General features: G+C 42.7%; 2 protein-coding genes across 8 annotated transcripts in view; one reads left to right on the top strand and one right to left on the bottom strand.

The window, feature by feature from the left end:
• Positions 1–12,664, top strand: part of ENTPD5 (ectonucleoside triphosphate diphosphohydrolase 5 (inactive)) — a 25,413-nt gene extending 12,749 nt beyond the window's left edge. For all 6 annotated transcript variants that reach the window (XM_074585225.1, XM_074585227.1, XM_074585226.1 and 3 more), the window contains exons 8-14: positions 2,458–2,537; positions 4,085–4,146; positions 5,593–5,694; positions 6,578–6,718; positions 7,072–7,128; positions 8,677–8,792; positions 8,979–12,664. In XM_074585225.1, coding sequence (XP_074441326.1) covers positions 2,458–2,537; positions 4,085–4,146; positions 5,593–5,694; positions 6,578–6,718; positions 7,072–7,128; positions 8,677–8,792; positions 8,979–9,065 — 645 coding nt within the window. In that variant the 3' untranslated portion in view covers positions 9,066–12,664. The remainder of the gene's footprint in view (positions 1–2,457; positions 2,538–4,084; positions 4,147–5,592; positions 5,695–6,577; positions 6,719–7,071; positions 7,129–8,676; positions 8,793–8,978) is intronic.
• COQ6 (coenzyme Q6, monooxygenase) overlaps positions 1–22,584 on the bottom strand; it is a 22,854-nt gene extending 270 nt beyond the window's left edge. Inside the window, exons 1-12 of one of the 2 annotated variants that reach the window (XM_074585221.1) lie at positions 22,347–22,584; positions 20,570–20,704; positions 19,813–19,871; positions 18,570–18,693; positions 18,003–18,133; positions 17,533–17,640; positions 17,367–17,429; positions 16,937–17,044; positions 16,320–16,522; positions 15,066–15,181; positions 14,477–14,643; positions 13,169–13,327 (exon numbers count right to left, since the gene is read on the bottom strand). In XM_074585221.1, coding sequence (XP_074441322.1) covers positions 13,298–13,327; positions 14,477–14,643; positions 15,066–15,181; positions 16,320–16,522; positions 16,937–17,044; positions 17,367–17,429; positions 17,533–17,640; positions 18,003–18,133; positions 18,570–18,693; positions 19,813–19,871; positions 20,570–20,704; positions 22,347–22,512 — 1,410 coding nt within the window. In that variant the 5' untranslated portion in view covers positions 22,513–22,584 and the 3' untranslated portion in view covers positions 13,169–13,297. Of the gene's footprint in view, positions 1–13,168; positions 13,328–14,476; positions 14,644–15,065; positions 15,182–16,319; positions 16,523–16,936; positions 17,045–17,366; positions 17,430–17,532; positions 17,641–18,002; positions 18,134–18,569; positions 18,694–19,812; positions 19,872–20,569; positions 20,705–22,346 lie in introns of those variants that run through there. The other variant, XM_074585223.1, reaches the window with a different exon arrangement.

Raw genomic sequence — 22,584 nt, 5'->3', positions numbered from 1 at the left:
GTTTTCTAGACCCAGGCAGGGAAAGTCCCATTAATGCAGATAATTATTTTGTATTCAATAAATTTAAAACATTTCCAGGGAGTGTTCTTGCAGTATTACAAGAAATATAGGCTCTGCTCTGAGTTTGGGTTTTTGGTTTGTATTTTTTTTCTCCCCCGTCTGATAGCAGATCCTCACTAAATTTGGGGGGTGGCAGACAGGGGTGTCTTATGGGGCAAATGTCTTTATAATAGCACAGCCTATCCCTCTTTGTTTTCATATCGATTTCTTCTTTGAGAATTCCTCTCTCTGTCCCTCAGTCCGTCTCTGCTGGATTTCGCAGGAATGCTATAGCTCTTTAGAAGCAGTTTGAACTGGGACCCAAGCCTAAAGTTTGCACGGGAAAATGTCATGGGTATTGGAAGGGCACTAGAGCATTCTGTACCTTGATAGTGTGAAGTTGGTTTTGTCCCTCTTTCTGAAGGAGTCCTTTGTTTAACACATTTTGTTTACAGAAATTGAGATTCTCAAAGGGTGTTTGGGGACCACAGAACATGTGGTTTTCATATCAGGATGTTTTAATTCTGCAATGGTGGGCTATGTTGAAACATGACGTGCAATCTTATCCTGTTCAGCAACGCCTGAAGTACTCCAGGCTTGCCCTCTGTTTTGTGTTGATAACACCTGCTGAAGCGGGCACTGGACCAAGAGGAAAGGGTGTTGCATGTCAGGGTTTTGGAGAATAAATAGAGCTGTGAAGCAGGCTGAACTGCAGCTCAGGATTCAAACTTCTCCTTAAAGCCTTGCAGGAAAAGGCCTCAAGGATTTGCTACTGACCAGGACCAATGGTGCGAATTAGTAGGGCAGTGTGGAGTCAAGGTTCACCTTGCCTGCTTGTATGCTATGTCTGCTTCTCACTGATGTTGTCATGTTCATACAAAAAAGCACATACATAGCTCAGTGTGTTTCTGAAGAGTTTTTCCTATCTGACAAAATTAGCAGGGATTTCACCCTTTGGTTTGCAGAGGTTGGTTTTTTTTTTTTCCCCCCCTTCCTGGAATCTAAGGAAATCAGATGTTTACTCTTGTATTCGTTTTGAACAAAATACTGTAATAATATGAGAATCATTAATGAATATAGATTACAAACAAATAGAGGACATATAATGGTAACTGTGTGGAGCTGTGTTATGCTCTTCATGGTATTATTGTCAGAGTTATAAACAACTAAAAACCAATCACAATCATTATGAAGTTGTCTGTCTGGTGCCTGCCTCACTTGGAAGGGGTGTGACGATTTCTACATTTTTCTGAAAGTAAGGCATGAAAAAAGCCAATTGTTTTCTCCAAATAATTTTTTTTCAGGATCTCTCCTTTTTTAAAAGCTTTTGTGGTGTAAGGTTTAGGAACAGAACTGAAAATATGGCAGAGTCTGGGTGTGTTGGGTCAAGAATCCGACTGCCGCTCCAGTGAAAATTTATCTGAGGCCCAAAACAGATTTCAATTTGTATTTGTTCAGGAGAAACTCAAGCTGAATACTGACAAATCTTTTTCAGCTTCGAGCAGGCTTCTGTCTAGAACTCTACAGTTCCAGATGTGTTTGGTGGGTTTTTTTGCCACATCTGGTTACTCGAACGGTAACTACAGGGACTCTGCAGCTTCAGTCCTCTGAGGTTCCGCTGCTTTGCCCGGAGTAACAGAGAAGGTCTGACATGAATGCGCAGGGACGAGAAGGAATGGGTGAATGAGGTCACTAGCAGAGGAAAGACAGAAACTGGGATTGAGACCTCGAGGACTGGAAACAAAGGAACACTAAATGAGCCCTAAACTGGTTCAGAATCACAAGAATATGACAGTCTGGCAAGAAGGTAGGGACTGAGTACCAGTGGGGCAGAGGCGCACACAGAGGGACGAGCGGAAGGAAGAAAACTGGAGGTGGTGAGACAAGAGGTTAATTTAGAGGAAGGCACTTAAACCAGAAGGTAAAGCAGCTCTAAGACTGGGAGCGAGTGGTCACAGTGTTTCCTTGAGTATCAGCATGGCGTTTAACAAGGTGAAAATGTGGCCTATGCTTTGCGTTTTTAATTCTTCTGAATTCCTGAACTGAGAAGTCTTGTCTGACTTGCAAAAATTCATAGTGCTTCTAGTGCAACTGATTTCAGTGGGGACTCTGTATATACAGAGTAGCATGAAAGTACTCTGAAAAATTCAGGTATTCTGAGTTAGAAAGCACTTTCATCCTCATCTGTTGCACTCCCCTATTATACATTATACACTGAGATGCATGTAAGTGAACTCAGTGTTAAAAGCTGCAGATATTACCGCAGTGGGCACCACTGGAAAATTGTTCTTTGTTTTCAGAGCAGATCAGATGAGTGTGCAGTAAACCCTATGGGTATATCTGTAATATTATATCAAAGTTCGCTATTTTTGTTGCATAATAAAGACTAAAAGATTTCTTCTTTTACTTAACTTTTAGGAAACTTTGAAGGAAACCCCTGGGGATTTTCTTACCTCATTTGAAATGTTTAATAGCACCTACAAGCTCTATACCCACAGGTGAGGAGCAAAAAGGCTGCTGTCTCCACTGGGGAAATCAGTCTTTCTGCAGCCCCTGAGCTAACCACAAATGGCCATGTCATCCCGTTACCAGCCGTTGGGACCATGACGTTTTTACTAGTTTTCTTATCTGCTTGAAACATTAGTTGAAGTGGAACGTGACATTAGTTGACGGGAAATGTTCCGGGATCATGGTTAATATCACTGCAAGGGAGTATCAGTCAGTCTGTCAAATGCAGAGGAAGCGTTCTGAGTCACTATATTTAAGGAGAAGAATTGTTATTACTGGATTCAAGGCAAATATTCTGGACCAAGCAGAAAGGTGGATATCGTGCCAGTAGACAGAACTAAACCTGGTCAGAGATTGGGAAAGAGGACCTTCCTGAGCCTTTTTCCTTCTTAGTTTGAAACGGCACATCTCATCAGCAACTGGACAAAAAGTAAAACCTAGACTGATGTAAATCAAAGAGAGACAATCGCAGGCAGCTGATACAGACCATGGAGCACAACAGATTCTTGAACCAATTGGAGGGGATACTTGGCCTGGAATAATATAATTGTGCTTACTGTGTTAAGCTAACAAGTTTCTGAGATATCTGCAGTGGAATCCAGAGAGTTTAACTGCGTGACTAACAGTCCGATGAGAACCTGACCATGTATAGTAGAGAGTTGGTCTCAGCCCGTTATTAGTGGGGTGAAGACTATCATCTCAATCGGTTACAGAATATGCTTACTTGACAGCAAAGCTGGTTTAATAGTCCTCCTCTCCTACTGCTTACATTTACTGATGTAACTGATTGCAGTATTCACCAATACAGTCCATTAGATCACTTCAAATAATTGGGATTGAAAATCATCCCCTAAAAAATGAGGGAGCTGGAGGTTAGTTTAACTCCGATTATTCTGTGAACGTTTGTATTGACATGACTAAAGGGTTAAGTAGCCAACCACAGAGATGGGAATGAAGGGCCAACACGTTTTTAATCTAGCTGTGTTGCTGAAGCCAGCAACATGTAATGACGTTCTCATAAATGTTGGTCATATCCTAGCTTGTAATGAGTACAGTAATAATCCGTGGAGTCAAACAGAGATGAATTTCACACAAAGGCGCAGCTCCCATTTAGTGGGAAGTTCTGCTGTTTCCTATTAGTTCTGCCCTACGAGCACATAGTCTTATGTGTGTGACATAAGAATGGCCATCCAATTCCCCATGTGCTCCTCACATACCCTTCTTTCTCCCTTGTTTTTAAGACTGTGCATTTTTGCTTTTCATGAATGTCTTGTAGAAATGTCACATCAGCTCTAACCACTTTCTGCGGTTTTAGATTTTCCCATTTTACAGCTCTGTAATTATTGGGTTTGGTCACTCTTTTGATACTTGGGATTGTTCTGGCAAAGGGAACTCTCTGTTTTAGAGAGGGGAGACTTGTGGGAAGCAGAGGGAGGAAATTTGGTTTGGGTGTTCCAGGATTTAGGAAGAGGCTATGGGTGAAGCATACCAGATGTGCAAGAATTAAAACTGTAATGTCTGCCTTTGTTGTTTGCAGCTATTTGGGGTTTGGACTAAAAGCTGCCAGACTAGCAACGCTTGGAGCCCTGAATATGGCAGGTATGTTCGTATGATAAAGCATCCAAGGTTTTTGAAGAGATGGTTAGACTTAGTCTTGTGTCAGCAGCCCATTTCCCGTGTCTTCACTTCTGTATCTCATGATTTTTCTATGTTTTCGCTGGTATAGATCTGTTTGGAAACAGGCTACCGCTTGTTAAGGAGCTGTCTTGTGAGGCAGCTGCTTTTCCCTGTTTCCAGGCTCAGCCAGCAGCAAGACTGAGTGCAAATTTCAGAAATGCACACATGGGAACATACAAACACCATATAGACATGCTCAGCTGCAAACACACAGCTTCACAAGCATCCACAGAAACACAAACAGCATGGATACATCCTTCTCCTAAGGATTGCTACTTAGGCCAAACCCACTTTATAGGTCTCTCTGTTATCTGCCTGGCCCACCATGTTCCCCCAGACCTCCTGTTGTATTCGCTGACTAGTCTAGCTTGAAGTCCACGAGCATATCACACACACCTGAATGCATACTCACATTCCTGAGCCTTTCCAGTCTCTGACCCAAACCATAAATCCTTCCAGTCTTCATGCCCAGACCTTGGGCCTCTTGTCCAGTCTCTGCCCTGGACCTGGGGTCTGTCCACCTTCCGGATTCTTACGTCTCAGCTAGATGGACTTGTGTTAATTACTGGAGCGTACCCAAATCAAAAATAGTTGGGAATAGGGTTTAAGAAGAAGATAGGACGCACTGCAGTGGTTGGTTACATGGCTCAGCCAGAAAAACATACTGACCAGCTGCCTGCTTAGTTGTGATTGCCTTCTTTTATTGTCCCCTCTGTTTCCCACACTTGCGCTTCCCTGATCCCTCGATTCCCCCTTTCCCTGCCTTTGAGCCTTCCCCTAAACATTCCATAGTAAATTTTGCACAGTCCCACAATTCCCCTCAACCATTCTATAAGAAGTTTGCTTTTTCTGTGAGACCTGTGCTGGCCACAGTAATCATGTTTTGCTCTTATCAGTTACAGTATTTCTGGTTGAACCCTTCAAGGGTTCCACATTGAGTAGATCCTGTAGTGGCCATTGATCAGTGTCTTGGGAGGTTTTTGTCTTTGTTGCTCAGTTGCTTTGTTTGTCTCGGTTATCTGCTGTTTGTTAAGGTTTGTGTATCTGTGTGTTTAATTTATTAACTCGCTTGTTTCTTGTGGTGAACAGCCATTACCCAGATATCCTTGTACCACTTATCTTTCATTAACAAATGACAAGGACAGCAGCTCTGCAGCTTGCAGGACAAAATGGACACAACTTTTCCAGACTGAGACTGGTCCTTAATTCATAATCAGTTTGTGCAGCATCCATCAATTCAGATTTCTGTACTTTTGCTTAAAGACCTTAATGAAGATCTTCCAGGCTTTTCTTTTCTGGTTCTGTGTATTGATCAATAACTGTGTTAAATTTAATCCTTTCTGATTCACCCCTCTGGTTTCATTCCAGCTGTGGATGGACAAATGTTCCGCAGTTCTTGTTTGCCAAAGCAGCTGGAGGCAGAGTGGCACTTTGGGGGAGTGAAATACCGGTATGGTGGCAATAAAGAAGGTAAAGAGACTTGTTGCTTCTTGTAAGATAAGTCTTGTCTCCAGAATCTAAGTTTTTCCTTTGCAAAAACTCCATCTTGAATTACGAAGGATACCTGTCCAGTCATAGATGCAGACTTTTGACAGAGCCAAAGAAAAATCTGAAGCTGTAAGAGTAGCTGGCCTGTATTATCCATATTCTGGCTGTGATCTCTTATTACAAATGCTACCTTTATAGAAAACATTAAGAGTTACTTGTGCAAATAAGAGATTTTTTTCTGAGGCTTTGTGCTAAGTGCAAAAGCTCAGCCTGTGTTAGGGTAGAATAACTGATTGGCCAAAGCGTATCTCACTTGTGGAACCGTTTCTTAAGATACTATCCCTAATGCTGTATACAGAGGGTGACGCTGCTACCATCAGTGACTAGAACAGATGCCTTTGGTGACTGGTGTTGCTTTGTTTTACAATGGGGAACACCAGAGCTGAGCTGCAGATTTGGCGTGTGTGGAGTGGATTGATAAAATGATGATGTGATGGGGAGGGAAAGTAAGGTTTTATCTAGCAGGTGGTAGCAAATGTAAATGAGATTCTGCTGACCATATAACATAACAGTGGGAGTTTTGCCTGATGTGGAGGAAGCTTTTCATGCACCTATTCTAGTTTGTGCAGTGCACCTTTCAGATACTGCTGTGATCTGCTCTAAACGGTTCCACTTGATGGTGGTGATTTAGAGTCCTTGGCTGTATGTGGATGCCATGCTGGATTATGGAAGGGATATCTAAGCTCTTCTCACTTCTTCTGATGCTTTAATCTCTACTTCTTCTCTTTTTAATCCTATTGCCACTCATTCTTCCATCTCCTGGACATGCCTCTCTGGCTCACCCCATCTGTGTTTGTCCTGACAGGAGAAACAGGATTCAAGCCTTGCTACTTGGAAGTACTCAAGGTTGTCAAAGGGAAACTGCACCAACCAGATGAGATTCGTGGAAGTTCCTTCTATGCTTTCTCCTATTACTATGATCGTGCAGTTGACACCAACCTAATTGGTAAATTGGTTTTGGATAATCTACTGTGTGTGAGCATGTCAACCAGGAGGTAGACAGAGGAACCCTGGAGGCTGGAGCCATGGGGAACAGGGAAAAAGAATGGTGTTAAGAAAGAGAAAATACACAAAATGCCTTCAGGAAATGAACGTTGTATCCGTCAGTGCAGTTTGATGTTCAGAGTTCAGCAGATGAGACTTGTGCTCTGAGCTCGTAACACTTGTGGCTCTGTCATCTGTTACCAACAGATCTCACTCCTAGTGCAGCATCACCGAGTTGCACCCTAGGGTCAACTTAGATATTGGAACAAATGCTTTCAGGTCTATGATGATGTTTTCTCACCTCTTCCTTTTCAGATTATGAACAGGGAGGTGTACTGGAAGTGAAAGATTTTGAAAGAAAAGCCAAAGAAGGTAATAGTCATGAGACTTGGGAAACTGGTGGGGGTGAGAAATAACAAAAATATGAATGTCTGTAGGCAGTATGTACTGTGAGTTTGACTTTAAAAAAAAAAAGTTTGTTTAACCTTTATTCCATTTATACCTTCCATGTCATGTTACATGGTTTTTATTAGCCAACACCTATAACTGTTGCAGAAGAAAGTAGTGAAGAGCAGTGAGGGGAAACAAAGTGTTAGCAGCTTCACAGCTCTGTTCAGGAGAGGAGGGAGATAGTTCATAAATTTCAGTACAAAAGAAAGTGAAATTGCTGTATCAAGAGATCCTTCTGTCACACTACAACTCTGAGTTTAGGAGAGTGCTGACTTCTGTAAGTCAGTCACCTTAAACCCTTTTTAATCTCTAAAAAAATGGAGGGAGAGAGCAGAAGTTAAACATTTAAGTCGACAGCCTGTTCTGCATTCCTTTCCCTCCCCTGACTTTTTTCCTGAATGCTTATTCTGGTTTTGTACCTCCTTCTGTGAAAAAAGAGCTCCCACCTTGCCATACTACTGACGGCTAAAACTTTAGCTTACAGAACAAGACATTACCTCTGAATTATGATCATCCTCATGATGATTAGTAGACTATTTCTCACCAGATGCTGCTTAATTATGTAGTTCAGGACTGACTTTTTTCTAAAATAGGACCTAAATTCTAATGATTTTTCAGTTAAACTTAATCTCCCTAGAAACTCAGCTTTTAATAGGGGGATTAAGCTCTAAAGTTTGTGTTCCCAGTATCCCTGGATACTGGCAGAGCTTATTTCCAAAGATGCAGCTAAGATGTTATCTAACACCATGAAACCATTTATTTAGCTTTAGAGCATCAGGAGATCAACTCTGTGATCCCAAATTAATGCTCCTCCTTCTCATTTCAATAGAGGGAGGATGCTGCTGATCAGTTTCTAAAAATACGTGAACTCTGCCCTTGATGCTTGTAGAACAGGGCAGTAACAGTAGGTCCAGAAGATGACATTTAGTGTAAATCCATTTCCCAGTCACTGTCACCCTTATTGTGGAATCTTGACTTGGCTGCAGCGAGGGAGTGGTTATTTGGGCAGTAGCCTCTTCCATGTCCTTGGACACGTGTGGTTGGAAAAAAAAAACCAAAACACAAAAGAAACTGCCAACATGGAGTCCATTATCGAGCCATCTGTTATTGGAGACTGAACTACAAGGAAGACAAATGACACTGTGTTCTTGAAAGACTAAGTAATAACCAACTCCCTACCAGTTATCAGTTGAGCAGAGATTCAAACTTCAAAAGAGCTATGGGGATTATGCTGCTGTAATAACATATGTACTTATGATGCGAGTTAGGAGAAACTGGAAGTACTGCTATGATTTGTTCTCCAACATCATAGAACAGCTGTGTAGCACGTGCCATGTGTCATATGTACCCGTTAACAGAAGCGGGTGGCTTGTTTTAGTAGGCTTTGGCTTGAGGTCAGTTCAAATGTATAATGTAGTTGAAAGCTTTATTTTGCTGAGACCCCTTTTTTTTTTTTTTCTTCTTGTCTAGTCTGTGATAACATGGAGAGGTACAAGTCAGCCAGTCCTTTCCTCTGCATGGATCTCACTTACATCACTGCTTTACTAAAGGAAGGGTTTGGATTTAGGGACAACACGCTCTTACAGGTGAGAAAAAGCAGTTAAATCCCAAAGCCAGGTTCCAAATTTCTCATGAATCAACATGCATCAGTTCATTTTTCTGGCTAATTATCTACTGAGCCTTTCTAGAGTCATTACATGTAGTTGCTGTCATCTGTGCAATATATGAATTTAGAGAACTGTTGGGAACAACTTCTTTTTCTTCCTTTATAGTTAACAAAGAAAGTGAACAACATAGAGACAAGCTGGACTTTGGGTGCTACTTTTCACCTACTGCAGTCCCTGGGGATAACCTATTGAGCTGTGACGTTCCTGTGGACTTCAGCATTTCTGAAAGGCTGAGAAAGCAAATTGAAATCTCCAGGTACGTTGTTCAGCTGGAATTGGTCACAAAGCAGAACATGGACCACAGCTATAGAACTGATCTTCACCCCGGATTGGCATCGTGCATAATGAGAGTTGCCACGGTATGATTTATAATTGTCATTGCCATAAATGATCCAGAAGCTGCCTTCTGAAAGTTAAAAGGCCTAAACTCCAGCAGAGTATCCACAAGGGGCTCACAACCAGCTTTCACCAGCACGTTTGTATAGCATCCCATTGCTAGAAGCACAGAGTACCTGGCATATGGTGGCAGACTAGACACGTGACTTCCCCTCCCCCTTTTATTTTAAACATACATAACTTAAGTTTGCTTGTGACATATTAAATACCAAAATTAAAGATGGTATCAGCAGTCATTCAGAGAAAAGTGAACGACTCTGGATGCTCCCAGCCTCAGCATTCCAAGGACTTGGCTGTTGGCTTAGCTAATACATTGCAAGAAGATTCCAGTCTTTCAAGAAGGGGCCTTCTATAAGCACACTTTGGGCATGGTTTTGGGAAAGGTGTTGGCTAAAACATAGGTTGAAACTTGGCAAGCATTTCTTCAGGCAGCAGTCACTTCCTAAGCAGAATGTGTGCCTGACTGTTTGTGTTCCTTTCTCCTGCCGTTTACAAGTCTGTGGAGCTACACCGTACATCTGGCTACCAGACCTGATAACTTGATTCATTTAGCATGTAGTCATAACACATAGTTGTGCTGGCACAACTAGGCAGCAGTGCCAGCTATTTAAACTCCAATGCCAAAAGAAATGCTTGTCACATTACACCCACAAGAAAATTTAAGAGTGCAGTCAGATGAAATGGCTGGTCTGATAGCTCACTTTGCCGTTAGAGGCAGTTCTGTTTCTCTGCTCTCAGCAAGGCACTCCCACAACCGCCTTTTCTCTGATGCTCCTCAGGTTCTTTAGTGAACCAATTCACAACACCAAACTTGAGTTAAATCAGCTCACCAAAGAGTCAAGTCTGGCAAGCAGAAGGGAACTAGGCATTGCCCAGCCTGGAGAGACCTGCTGGGCCAGTGAGGTGTTAGAACACCACAGCCGATTTTGTCAGAATGAGCCCTAAGCTGTGTTTGAAAGTTGGGACTTATCGCTTCCTGCACTCTTCTTCGGAACCTCCTCTGAACGCAGAGCTGCAGTGAAACAAGTTGTTTTTTTCAGTTGTTTAACAGATGAAAAGAGGTAGAGTGGAACTAGCATCAGAAACAGAGGAAGAACAAGAGCAGAAGTAGCTTTGCTTTCTTATCCCTTGTTAATTTTAAATTGTTTTAAATTTTATTTCTCTTTAATTGGACCCATAAAGTGGTGTATGCAGCCCTGCATTGCTCTAAAGATATTTTTATTATGTACAGCAGGACTTAAGGAACAGTGCATCCAACGAAGGGGTTGCAGCTTTTTAGGAAGCCCAAGACTTCTGTCAGGATAGCATGAAGCTATTCGAGTAACAATTTAAGGTTAGTCTTGCCCTCTCTTTCACACCAAGCACACAGAAGCAATGAAAGATCAATATTTTAAATAAAGCATGTTGTCAGACAGGCTAGAAAGCTTGCCTGTAGGATCCTCATTTTTGTGTTTAATTGGTTGTAGAGAACATAAAGATTGCTCCAGTATCTTGAGGCTCCCAGTGGACCTTGCATTGTCCTAAATAGAAACAGCTGCGGAGGCAACTTTTTCTACCCCATTAAATAGTTAGCAGCTAGTGATTTTTGATGAGCTATCTTCTGTCCACCATGGAATGTGTAAGGTAAAGATGAATTTGCCCCAACCATAAGAACAGAGAGGTGTTACTCATGTGACTAAGGGAAGCTTTTATCCCTTGGTCTCTTGTGATGAACGTGTTCCTGTCGGGCATTTGCAGTCACCTATTTGGTGTAACACACCTTTCCCACTTCTGTAAAACCAAAGATTGCCCTCATGCTACCTTCTCTGCAAACTGGATTTGAAAATAATTGGTAATTCCCAGCAAGGGGAGGAAGTAGCACACTCATGCCCTCACTAATCTTGCCAGCAACTTGAAGACTTAAAAATTTGCCTTACTGTGAACATTGGTCCACTTCCGATAGTCAGCAGCACAGGTTTGACTGTGGCTGATTAAGCTACCCCGCCTTCTCGTATCTCAGGTTTTACTGCGCTAGGGTGCAAGGCCTGGTTTTGATTGAACAAGTTCAGTCAGCAGCAAGAGTCCAAGGGTAAGGGATGGAGCTACCGACACTTGTCCCACCACTGACACCTTGCTGTAAATTCAGGCTGTTTCTTTGAAATATGAAATGCTCATCCTACCTGTACTCCTCCTTAGCAGAATCTGTTTTGAGATCCATGTTGGGAAATTCCTGTGTCACACCAAAGTTCTGTTCCTTCCTCACTAGGACCGTCTGTTTGAACATGAAGAAAGTAGTTGTGGCCTCTTCTCAGCCACGCACATTTCTTATTCCCCTTCCTAGTGTTTGGCAAAACTTGGTATATGGTCTGATCCGCACAACAAGGTGCCTGCAAACGCATTCATTTTGTCTTCAGTGAACAATTCTACTCACTTTTGTATTCTCAGAGAACACAGAGCAGGATGCAGTGGTTACTAGCCAGGCCGCGTTACTGCTGAGAACTAGCTAATTTAATAATCCAAAAGCCTTCTTTCAGTCTGAGCCAGTGCTGTCACAAACTCTTACTAGATCTTGGGGCAGAGCCACGAGCAGTGAGGCTGTATTTGAAAGAGGAAGGGAAGGTGGGATGTTATGTGTAAGGAACAAGCAGCAGCAGCTTCTCTGCCAACTGAACAGACACTAGCCCTGAGGAGTACTTAAGGGTTTGGTTTTGTCTGCAGGGAGGATGGCCTAGAACAAGACAGGTACCACACATAGGAAGTTTCTTTTCTGTGTTCTTCGCTTCAGACTCTGGTACTACAAACGCTAGGCAGGAGCATCTGCTTCCCAGTACCAAAGTTGCATTAAATCTGAATGCTCAGGGCCTTCCTTTGTCAGTGGCACAATTCATTAACTGAAGCAAAACTGCTGCTCTCTATCAGGGGCCTGATCCTGCAGTCATGAGAGAAACAAAAACTCTGCTCAAAGGTTTCTTTTGCAAGAAATTGCAGAATTGAGCCCCTGCTGTTTACATCTGAACTACTCAAGGTGGGTGGGGGATCTAGAGAAGCCAGTCAAGTCCTCACACTTACCCTGGTGCAATGAGATTATTTATTAGCTTAACTAAAGACTAAGCAGCCTTTTAAGAGAAAAGTTCCACTTGCAGCCCTGATTTTTATCATCTCCTTCGTAATGTCTTTTAGCCAGTCACTAACAGGAACTGCCTAATATGAGTGACTGAAGAAGCACAATTAATGGCTTTCAGTTCAAAACTTATGTTTCATTCTTTCTGATGTTAATTCCTGATACTGGTCAGCTATTTGTGTAAGCTCACTTAATTTTGTGAGTGTCAAATGTCTAATGCAGGAGGCTGGTGTTTGGAACCTAAGACAGAATATTTTGAAAGTCTATTTTAGTAATTAAAGAATTTTTAACAATATTCAAGACATTGTGTTGCAGTTTTCTTTCCTATATAGTATTGTTGTCTTGCATCTCTTTTTCATGGAGTCCTTAAGACTAGCCAGTTCCACAAGAAACAACATTATTAAATAAAGCACCAAGAGAAGGGCAGGGAAAAGCGTGAGAGAGAGACAGATTTGAGCTTTAAAACGTGTCTGCCAGCATGAGTTGTCTCCCTCTGCTGAAAACTACCCATCCTCTCTGAGTCCAGGAAGTGCCAAGAACCCAGGAGTGACATTACAGCTCTAGAAATCACTTCAGAGAAAACTGAAAGTAATTAAGCGGAAAAAGTTGTAGCTGGCAAAACTCAGCAGTGCATTTGCCAAAAGACAGAGAGCTTTTTCCACCTCAGTCTTCAATTCAAAAGGCCCAAATTAGAAGCACAGGTAGTTCTGTGGCTGAAGACATCATGGTACTACAGGAAGAGACCCTAAATCCTCTTGAGGAGACCAGATGAGACAGAACATTTGCATGAACCAGCGGATGATACACATCTCAATCCCTTCGTTTTATTGTTAAATTAAAATAACACAAGTCAAAGATTCAAGTCAGTCACAGTCCTGTAAAGGGCAACACATTCACTGGCAAGCTGCTGTTCCAAACTGACAACAGATCACTTGCTGGCAAAAGCCATGATTTGCTCCTAAAAGAGGAGAAGAAAAAGATAGGTAACTTGTAAACTAGTAATAACCAAACAATCTAGAAAGCGGTTATAGTCGCCTTCCTTTTTATATATACAGACAACAGTTCTTTGTCAGCCTTTCTAGCCAAGTGCAGAGCCCCTATCCCTGTATGCTAGAAACTTAAAGAAGTTGCAGCATTCCTTTCCTTCCCAAGTAGCACGCAACAGAGATGTCACCAACAAGTTCTGTGCTTAGAAAAAGAGATCTTAATTTGGTTTTCTGCTTTAAACAGATAAACAGGAAAAAAAATTCTGAGCACTGAAGCAGCAGCATAGTCCTCTTTTTGGCGCAACTAATGAAGACACCTTGTCAGTGGCAGATACGGCACCTTAGGAATTTACCGCTCTTCAACTCAGTGTCTTAACTGTAACCATAACACAAAGGAAACAGGCCGCCTGTGACTAATAGGAAGGTGGTGACTTGATTTGTAGAATAAAACATTCAAATCCAGGAATGAGGAATCTAATTTGAGGGTGCTTGGGAGCTTTGAGAGCAGGCGGCTTACAGAACCTCATGAAAATCCAGCAACTAGGTCAAGATGGTGTGGAATTTAGGCAGATAAGCTGCAAGTAGGGAGTCTGTGTTTAAGACTGAACCTGCTCAGTGCTGCCTTCCTCAGGTAACTTCCATTACAGAGACTTACACTTCTGCCACGAGGGAACAATTTCACAAGGCAAAACAGCACAGAAACGGGTAATTCATTTGAGCCGCACATCACATCTGTCAAGTCACCTGATGTCTTAGGGGAGATGCGTCTTCATGGGGTTGGTTTTTCATAGTGCATTTCTGGAATGCAGTTCAAGGTTCCACATTTTCATTCCATAGCAAAATAAAGCCAAAGACATCTAATGACTTGTAACCTCTAACTACAGAGTACAGACACTTAGCTCCCTTATCTTCCCTTGTGCTGCAGGAGAAAACAGTTACTGCTGAGCCATCAGTTATTTTGGAACTCCTCAGGCTCGTTCTGGACAAAACCTCAGTTTGAACAAGTTAATATTTCCCAGCCAAAAAAAACCGTTTCATAACAATAATCTTCATCAGCTTGCCTATATTTCAAGAGTAGTTCTGGACTCTTTCTAAGGCCCTCACTAAAGTGAGATTCTTACTTTGACAGGAGGCAGGGCATTTGTTGCTTGCAATCCCCATGTCCTCAGCAACACCAAGGGAGCCAGCCTTGTGGAGTAAAGCCTCTTTAGCACATCAATAGCAGCTATCAAGGACACGTTGTGCCTCTGACGTTCTGTCTCAAACTTTAACAGATGTTTTAAGGAGCCTGGAAGAGATAATTGAATGCTCCTATTAAAACTGACTTGCCACAAGCAATTGTGCATCCTAGCTATATAGCAGTCTCCACCAACAACTGAAAACATAGAAAGAGAACAGAGAAATCATCCTTCCATCAGCTAGCAGTCTTCAGCTCACCACCACTTTAACCACCATCTGCAGAACTTGTGGTGTTTTTTTTTTTAAAGCAGCTTTGAGATTTGTGGGACAGAAGCTGCATCCAAGAGTCTTTAACTGCTCCACAGCCAATGGACATCAGAACAGTTTTGCTTCAAAAACGCTTGTGCCTCTGAAACACAAGACAGCAGCACACTTAACCTGCAGCAGGGATAATGCTTGTCCTGACCTTAGCAGCGAAGGCCTGTAAGAGACGAGTCATCTTACTGCCACTTCGTTGTCTTGGATCCTTACCCAGATCGCTCCCATTGAAGGCTGCTGCACTGAGGTGATGAGCTAAACATGCAATATCGCCAAAGCCCAGGTTTACACCTTGTCCTGCAAGTGGGTGGACTCTGTGCGCTGCATCCCTGGAGGAAGAAAAAACAGAAATTTATATCCCTTCTTGAAGAAAGCTATAGTGGCTGACAAACCCCAGAAGGGATCAGCGTAGCACTCCTCATTTCTTTGCAATGAACACCACCTTACAGCAGCATATACACTTTATCCAGTACCTTCTTGTGTGCTCTGCTGAACCACCTGACTGCCTCTCCAGTTGTAAGATGCAAGACAAAGGGGAGATAACAAAAAAAACACTTCTGAAAGGAAAAGTTATAAAGAGGTGTCTAGGCAAAGCCCTCTCAGATCATGTGTGGAACAGGCCTTAATGTTTTTGTAAGTGACCTCAGCACAAGAGGAAGTAAATCGATGGCACAATTCACAAACACAAAGTAGACAGACATCATGAATACATGAATTCACAAGAAGCGGGATATCCTTGAATAGAAACAACATTGTGTTCTTTTATGAGCAGACTTATCTGTAAAGGACAAAGCCAGACATATTGATGAGGGAGTCTTAAAGTTAGAGAAATTAAATGAAGTTTGAGTATGAAATTTAAGATCATGCACTTTAACAAGCCATAAAGTACAGAATGCTCCCAAGCACAGAGTGGCTCATAAGCTGGAAAGAGGAAAAGTATCTGAAGTATAATACGGCATCTAAGAATTACTATAAGCTAACAGCGTGTTGCAGGTGTGGTGGAGAAAAAAAGTACGTGCAACCTTAGAATGTAAAAGATGAGATATCTCCCTATTTCTGTAGGCCACCATGCAAAAGCCTACGACATCCCATCCAGAAAAATTTGTAAGTTTTGTCATTTGTGTTCAAGAAAGGTGAGTTTAAAACTCAAACTGGCACACAGAATGGCTGCTACAATGTTTGGGGAAGTACAGGTTCAGCAGGCAATCCTGGGTTGTTTCACCAGACTACACAAAACAAAAAAGGGAAATAATTATCTCGCAATTTACATAGAAAACACACACAATGGACAGAGCACTGCTCATACAAAAGGACTTTGTTGGCACAGGAGCACATGGTACAAACTGGGCCTGCATAAAGTCAAACTGAAACTACAAATTATTTCTAACCATCTAATTTGTTGACCGGGAGTCGCTATTTCTAGCCACACGCCACCCACTCCACAAGGGCTGCCACTGGGGACCTTACCCAATAAGAGCCACACGGTGCTGGACATACTCTGTTGCATGCCCCATTCCAAGAGGGAACGTGGCTCGGCTCTCTGGATCTACTTTAGCAATGCTTGGGGGCAGCTGACGGACTGCAGTCCCTGAGGGTTTCAGGAGTGAAATAGCAGAGCGAAACATGGCCCCAGCAGTATCAATGAAGTCAGAGTGGTTTACATTGCTCCACTGAAAAAACAACAAACAAATCTTTAGATGTTAACCCAAACTAGACATCTAAAAGCTGAAAAAAATCTGAATGAGCTCCAAATACTGAATTTTAACCACTTGAACAAAACTATACAGTAGAAGAAACTATCTTTGTTGTTTTAGGACATGCAAGTTTCCAACTAGGATGAGTCTACTCTTCCCACCTTTCGGAAATTTAGTTCCACTTCTTCTGTTACTTTCGGAACTAACCTAATTCAGTCCCAAGGGGTCATCCTTTCTTTGCTAAGCGCCTTTTTATTATCATCCTCCACCAGAGGAAGGAACTTGAGAATCCACCTCTCCCACTGCTATCCTTTAAGCTGTAGGCTTCCACTGCATTTCTCACGATTACAACAAAGTCAGCCTCACACCCGCCACAAGGCTGATACTCACAAAGGCAGAGTTGATGCTATCCACAAAACTTTCCTCATCCATAGAGAGAAGTTCCGATGCGTGTTCATGAGATGTAGACCAGACCAGAGAACTGGCAGTGTCAGAGAGCTAGTTTAAGAGAATGTCAAAGGTAAGTATCAAGAGAAAAAGAAGCAAAAATTAACGATCAGTGCAAAGATTTCCCCACTGCCCTGCCCCATGCCAGCCCCATGCCAGTCCCTCTGCACATTACTCCTCCAGCCCAGCTTGCTACAAGTGGGAAACATCAAGGATAAAGTGAGAGGGCAGGAGGGGGAAATAAAATGCAATAATGGAAAATCCTAAGAGACAGAACCAACACAGTAAGGTACAGACAAAGTTACTGAAAAGAATAGACTAAAACCTAAAATAAAAGTTAAAAAAAAAATACAGAGACCACAAGTCATCTTACCGGAAGAAGTGCAATTGGCCCTGTGGGAAGGAACCTCTGCCATGCTACATTATTGTCTGTAGCCTACAGTGGAAAGAAGCAAGTGGACAGTTAACAAATTAGTGACCTGGATCACCTGCTTAAGCTGTTCTGCTGCTTATGGAACAGCCAATTTGCAGAGTTTCACCTCAGACAAATGAAGAGTTGCCACCACAGCTGACTGGTCATACCGATGCTCAATGGTCTTAATTTCAGCTTCCTTCCGGACTACAGAGTTATGACCATCTGCACCAATCTGCAAAACAAAGACATACAAAGCCACCTCTTCAGCAGCTTCTAAGAAAGACAATATCCCAGTCTACAAACCTCAGCCTGCATGTACGCATTTTTCGTTTATTCTGGAAAAAAAAAAAGATTCCCCCAAAATCAGAAGAAGTGGCCCTTTCTGCTCCTGTCCAATTCAGTCCAGTCTTCTTGCATGAGGTACAGAAAAGCCTATGCACCGTGTCCCACAGCATCTCTGACAGAGTTAGCCACTCACCTCACTCAAGCCCTCCACGTGGGTGGAGCGGCACACATGGAATCAGAACCAAATCCAGTGGAAAGGACTTGGGCAAGAGATGACGCCTGATCAACAGAAATAAAAAGTTTAGTTACCAGCAGTTTGGTCTGAAGTCTGCGTCCATCAGCTAACTCAATTTGCACCCAGGGGCTTGTGTCACAGCTGTGAGAGGGAAGGGGCCAGGTATACCCGACTGCTCTGCTCCCGTAGAAAACCTCCACCCGGTCTGATGGGAACACAAAGTACTATGGTCACAGTATGATACAAACATGAAAAAAGGAAACATCACTGCAACAGCAAAGGCCACGTGTATCTTAACGACCCTAAGAGCTGACCCTACAAGTCTTAAGGAACCCTGAAAGAACAGGTCTGGCCAACCCTTTGTCAGTTCAAGGCCTGCTCTGGATAGAAAGCTACAGATCTTTTCATTAAGTCTGGTTTTGGAGAGACAATGTTCTGGAGAACTACATATGCAACTGTTTTCTTATGGGGCAGCCTTCAGAAGTCAGATTTCTCCCTCCCCCCTGAAATTCAAGAAGCTGCCTATGTCTCAGAGTTACTTGTTAGATCTTTCCCCCTCTCATAACTTAGCGCGCACAACAGAAGGCAAGTAACTGAAAGCTCTCTACAGGAAATAAAATATTAAAGAAGTTGTCCACTACCTGCTACTGCATCTAACTGTTTTGTGAGAGCAGCCATAATGACATCATTCTCCACTATGTAACCCATGTCATCTAAGTCATCTTTCTCAAAAACGATCATGGCTTCTGAACAAGCATCCCAAACCTACAAAGAAAAAATACATTACATGAAGCTACATGATAAATAAGTGCTGTTCCTTTCAGGGACTATGAATGTATCCATCTTAACAACAAAAGGAGGCAGCAATCTTGAAATATGGAACTAGAGGAAACATCCTGGATTACTGTCCATTCACAGCTACTGAAGCACATCACATATTTCCTTCATACAATGATCTAGCTGATTGTAAAGAAAAGTTTTTTATCCCTACTTTCCTGTTACATAATTAAAATATAAAGCTACCCTACCACCTTGTTGTGGATTAACCCTGGCAAGCAGCTCAGCACCACCCAGACGCTCACTCACTCCCCCGCAGTAGGATGGGGAAGAGAATCGGAAGGGTAGAAGTGCAAAAACTCATGGGTTAAGATAACGTCAGTTTAATAAGTAAAGCAAAAGCTGCATGCGTAAGCAAAGCAAAACAAGGAATTCATTCACTACTCCCCATCGGTATGCAGGTGTTCAGACACCTCCAGAAAAGCAGGGCTTGATCACACATAAAAGTCACTTGGGAAGACAAACGCCACAACTCCGAACACCCCCGCCTTCCTCCTTCTTTCACCAGCTTTTATTGCTGCTGAGCATGATGTCATATGGTGTGGGATATCCCTGTGGGGTCAGCTGTCCCAGCTGTGTCCCCTCTCAGCTTCTTGTGCACCCCCAGCCTGCTCGTTGTCAGGGCAGTGTGAGAAGCAGAAAAGGCCTTGGTGCAGCGTAAGCACTGCTCAGCGATAGCTACCACATGCCTGTGTTATTAACAGTTTTCATCACAAATATGAAACATAGCACCATACAAGCTACTATGAAGAAAATTAACTCTATCCCAGAAAAAAACAATAGGTACCTTTACCTTTGTTTCCTGACTAGCACCCATGCCTCAATTATCTACAGCTTCCATTAGGAATCAACCTTTTATCCTGTAACATCAAGACTCTGAAGACAGGTATTTCTGAGTAGACAGCTACCCCAAAAAAGGTAACTGGAACCATCATAAGCACGACCTGCCCTTTGTCAAATTAAAAACCTTTGGATCATTAATGTAAGTACTTCTGAGAATTCAGAGTAGACAGACACACAGCATATTTGCAGCCCTAAGTAAGGCACCTGCATTCGCCGGAACGGTTTGAGTCTCAGGCTGCAGACATGATCCCAGGCACCAAAACCTAAAACAGAAAAAAGGACACAAACGCATGGAGGTGCAGGTTCACACATGACATGGAGACCCAAACAAAACTGAAGCTCGGTCCAGACTCTCCTCCTCCCTCCCTGACTAGCAATGCCCAGACTCTGCTTGCACCATCACTAGACAGGGCCAGATCTGCCTCAGTACTTTCACAGCTCCAGCATCCCATTATTTGACTGTTAACACAAGCCAGTAGAAAAGAAACAAGAGCTTTCCAAGAACGCTGTGACTTAACAGTCAACTCTCACTGTCCTATCACTCAGTAATAAAACAGACACGGAAAAGCACAGCCATCATTGTTTAGAACATTTCTTTCTCCATACTGAATCAAGACTCAAATCTGTCTTTAAAATTAAAATTAAATCAGAAAGGAGTTACCAGACTAGAGAGCACTAAGTACATGCTTCTTTTGTAAACAGAACATTCCAGATGCTATAGAGAGCACCTTACAACCTTTCACTAGCCTAACGTCACAAATCAGACCAAGATACCAGAACACAGATCCCTGTTATCAACAGATGCCTTATTCGATCACCACAATTCAGCATATACAATACTAAAAGGCAAAGGCAAATAATTCCATTTAGGATGAAGGCAGCACATGCTCAAAAGGGTTTTGTTTAAATAAAATAAAACCACTTCAATGTTAAAAATGCAAACAATAGAAATTACACTTACTGCTTAGGAGAGTTGCAGATCCTGGGGAGATGGAACTGACCCTGTTACTGTAACTGTCTGGCATGCGATCATATTCTTTCCTAGGACCAGCCTCCAGCAAAGCAATCTTCTTATCACAGAAGTGGATATCATGCCCTAAAACAAACAAATGCATGCTTTGTTACTATGCTCCTGCCAAAAACCTCATTTGTTATTTCTATCTCAGTAAGACCTATGCATTTTTGTAATAAGACAGAGCAGATGCAAAACTTAATAAAGAAACACATTTACAATACAGGTTTTGACTAGGCAGGTAAACTTTTGTATTTTAAAGCTTTATGACTACAATCCTGTTACTGAGACTGACAACCCTTTTGCAGTTAAAACAAGGATTAAATGATTTCTTTTTGTACAAATTTGTGCACATTTTGTTATGAAAGCTCATTACTGAAGTATTAACAAGTGAAATCTGCAATGTTTACTCCAAGCACAGAACGCATTTTTCAGAGCTTAAATGTAAATTCGCTAATTAGAACAAGAGATCAAAATAAAACTTAGCAACTACATTTATGCTTTCTTTATCTTTATATTCTGACAGTGGAATAGCAGAGGCAGTTTAGACTTTAACTTTCAGCTAAAGAGAACTGACAAAAATTGAAGAGATGACTCAAGTAAAGAGTAAATCACACTGCAGCTGAATTAGCCATGCTTGCTGCATCTGACCACTATGATTGTGGAAGGTACCAAGACCAGAAGTGGTGTCCTTATAACATTCAGGGTTTACTACTACAGCACTCCTAATAACAGCAGTATCCTGACATGTTTTCTAGATTACGCATAACATAACCTCGTCTCTTGGAAGGTCCCAAACCTGCACGTTAGTCTTAGATATCACTGCTGCAGGGGATCCTTATGCTATCTCAATTCCACTGTGGTCTTCTTTAATGATACAAGCAGAACAATGCTGTTTGCAAGGGAAACCCTTTTACTTGCAAAGCACTTATTGCTTACGACCTTTGCTCTTTTGCTCTTCTTTGCACTCCTTTCTCTAGGCTTCTGTCGCACCCTTCTGAATCAACATTCCAAATAAAGAAATAGCCAATACTCTCAGCATCTCTAGTGATGCAAACCAAGCACAAATCCATTTTAACTTGGTATTCCTGTGTTTAAAATACAGGATTAGAGAGCAAAACTTAGGATGAGAAAAGCATTTTCAGCTACGGATGAAATTATCCATCAATGATTTAAGGGTGACCATGTTTGAAAGAAATACTACAAATAGTCTATAGAATTCAAAGTAACGACTACATTAAAAAAATACATAAATAGGATAAGGCTCATCATAGTGACTGGGTATCCAAAGAGCTTTTAGTCAACCTTAGAGTGCTGTCATGAGAGGATGCAGGAATAAAGCAATTCCACAACAGGATCTTGAACGTTAAGATCCTAAACGGTAACCACATGGTTATCTCAAGCTGTCACAAACCAGGATTAACAGTTAAGGTCGATTTAGGGAAGTACTCCATACTCCACACACTGAAACTCTTCGGAAAACTCCCAGTTTAAAGTTTTTGTGCAACCGGTGAGACAGACAGGGAGGGCAGCGGGACACAAAACCCGCCACTCGTTGCACTCACAAAACAGGGTGCGGGAGGCCCGAAGGCCTCCGAGACCTCACGGCACCGCGGCCGGAGGGACAGACAGCCGCCGGCTGTGAGGCCGTGACCGCAGCCCCCGCGGGGTCGGAAAACGAGCCTGGCCGACGGCATCTGCGACGCCGAGAAGGTCACAGCCTTACCCAGCACGGCGGCCATGGCGCTCCCGACCATACCCCCGCCCGACACCACCACATCGTAGAGCGGCGCGGCGGTAGCGGCGGTGACAGACCGGAGCGGAGCCCGCGGACCGGCCCGCAGCCGCCCACGGAGCGGAGCCAGCAACCCCCTCCCGCGCACAGCCGCCATCACTGCGGTAGTGACGATACGCCAAGCGACCCCGAGCGGAAGTCGCTCCGGGAAACCATGACAACGCAGCCT

The sequence above is a fragment of the Larus michahellis genome, chromosome 4 (genome assembly GCF_964199755.1).
Source record: "Larus michahellis chromosome 4, bLarMic1.1, whole genome shotgun sequence".
In the NCBI taxonomy this organism is placed as follows: Eukaryota; Metazoa; Chordata; class Aves; order Charadriiformes; family Laridae; genus Larus; species Larus michahellis.
The sequence above is the reverse complement of the archived record's forward strand: the minus strand, read 5'-3'. Positions and strand labels throughout refer to the sequence as shown.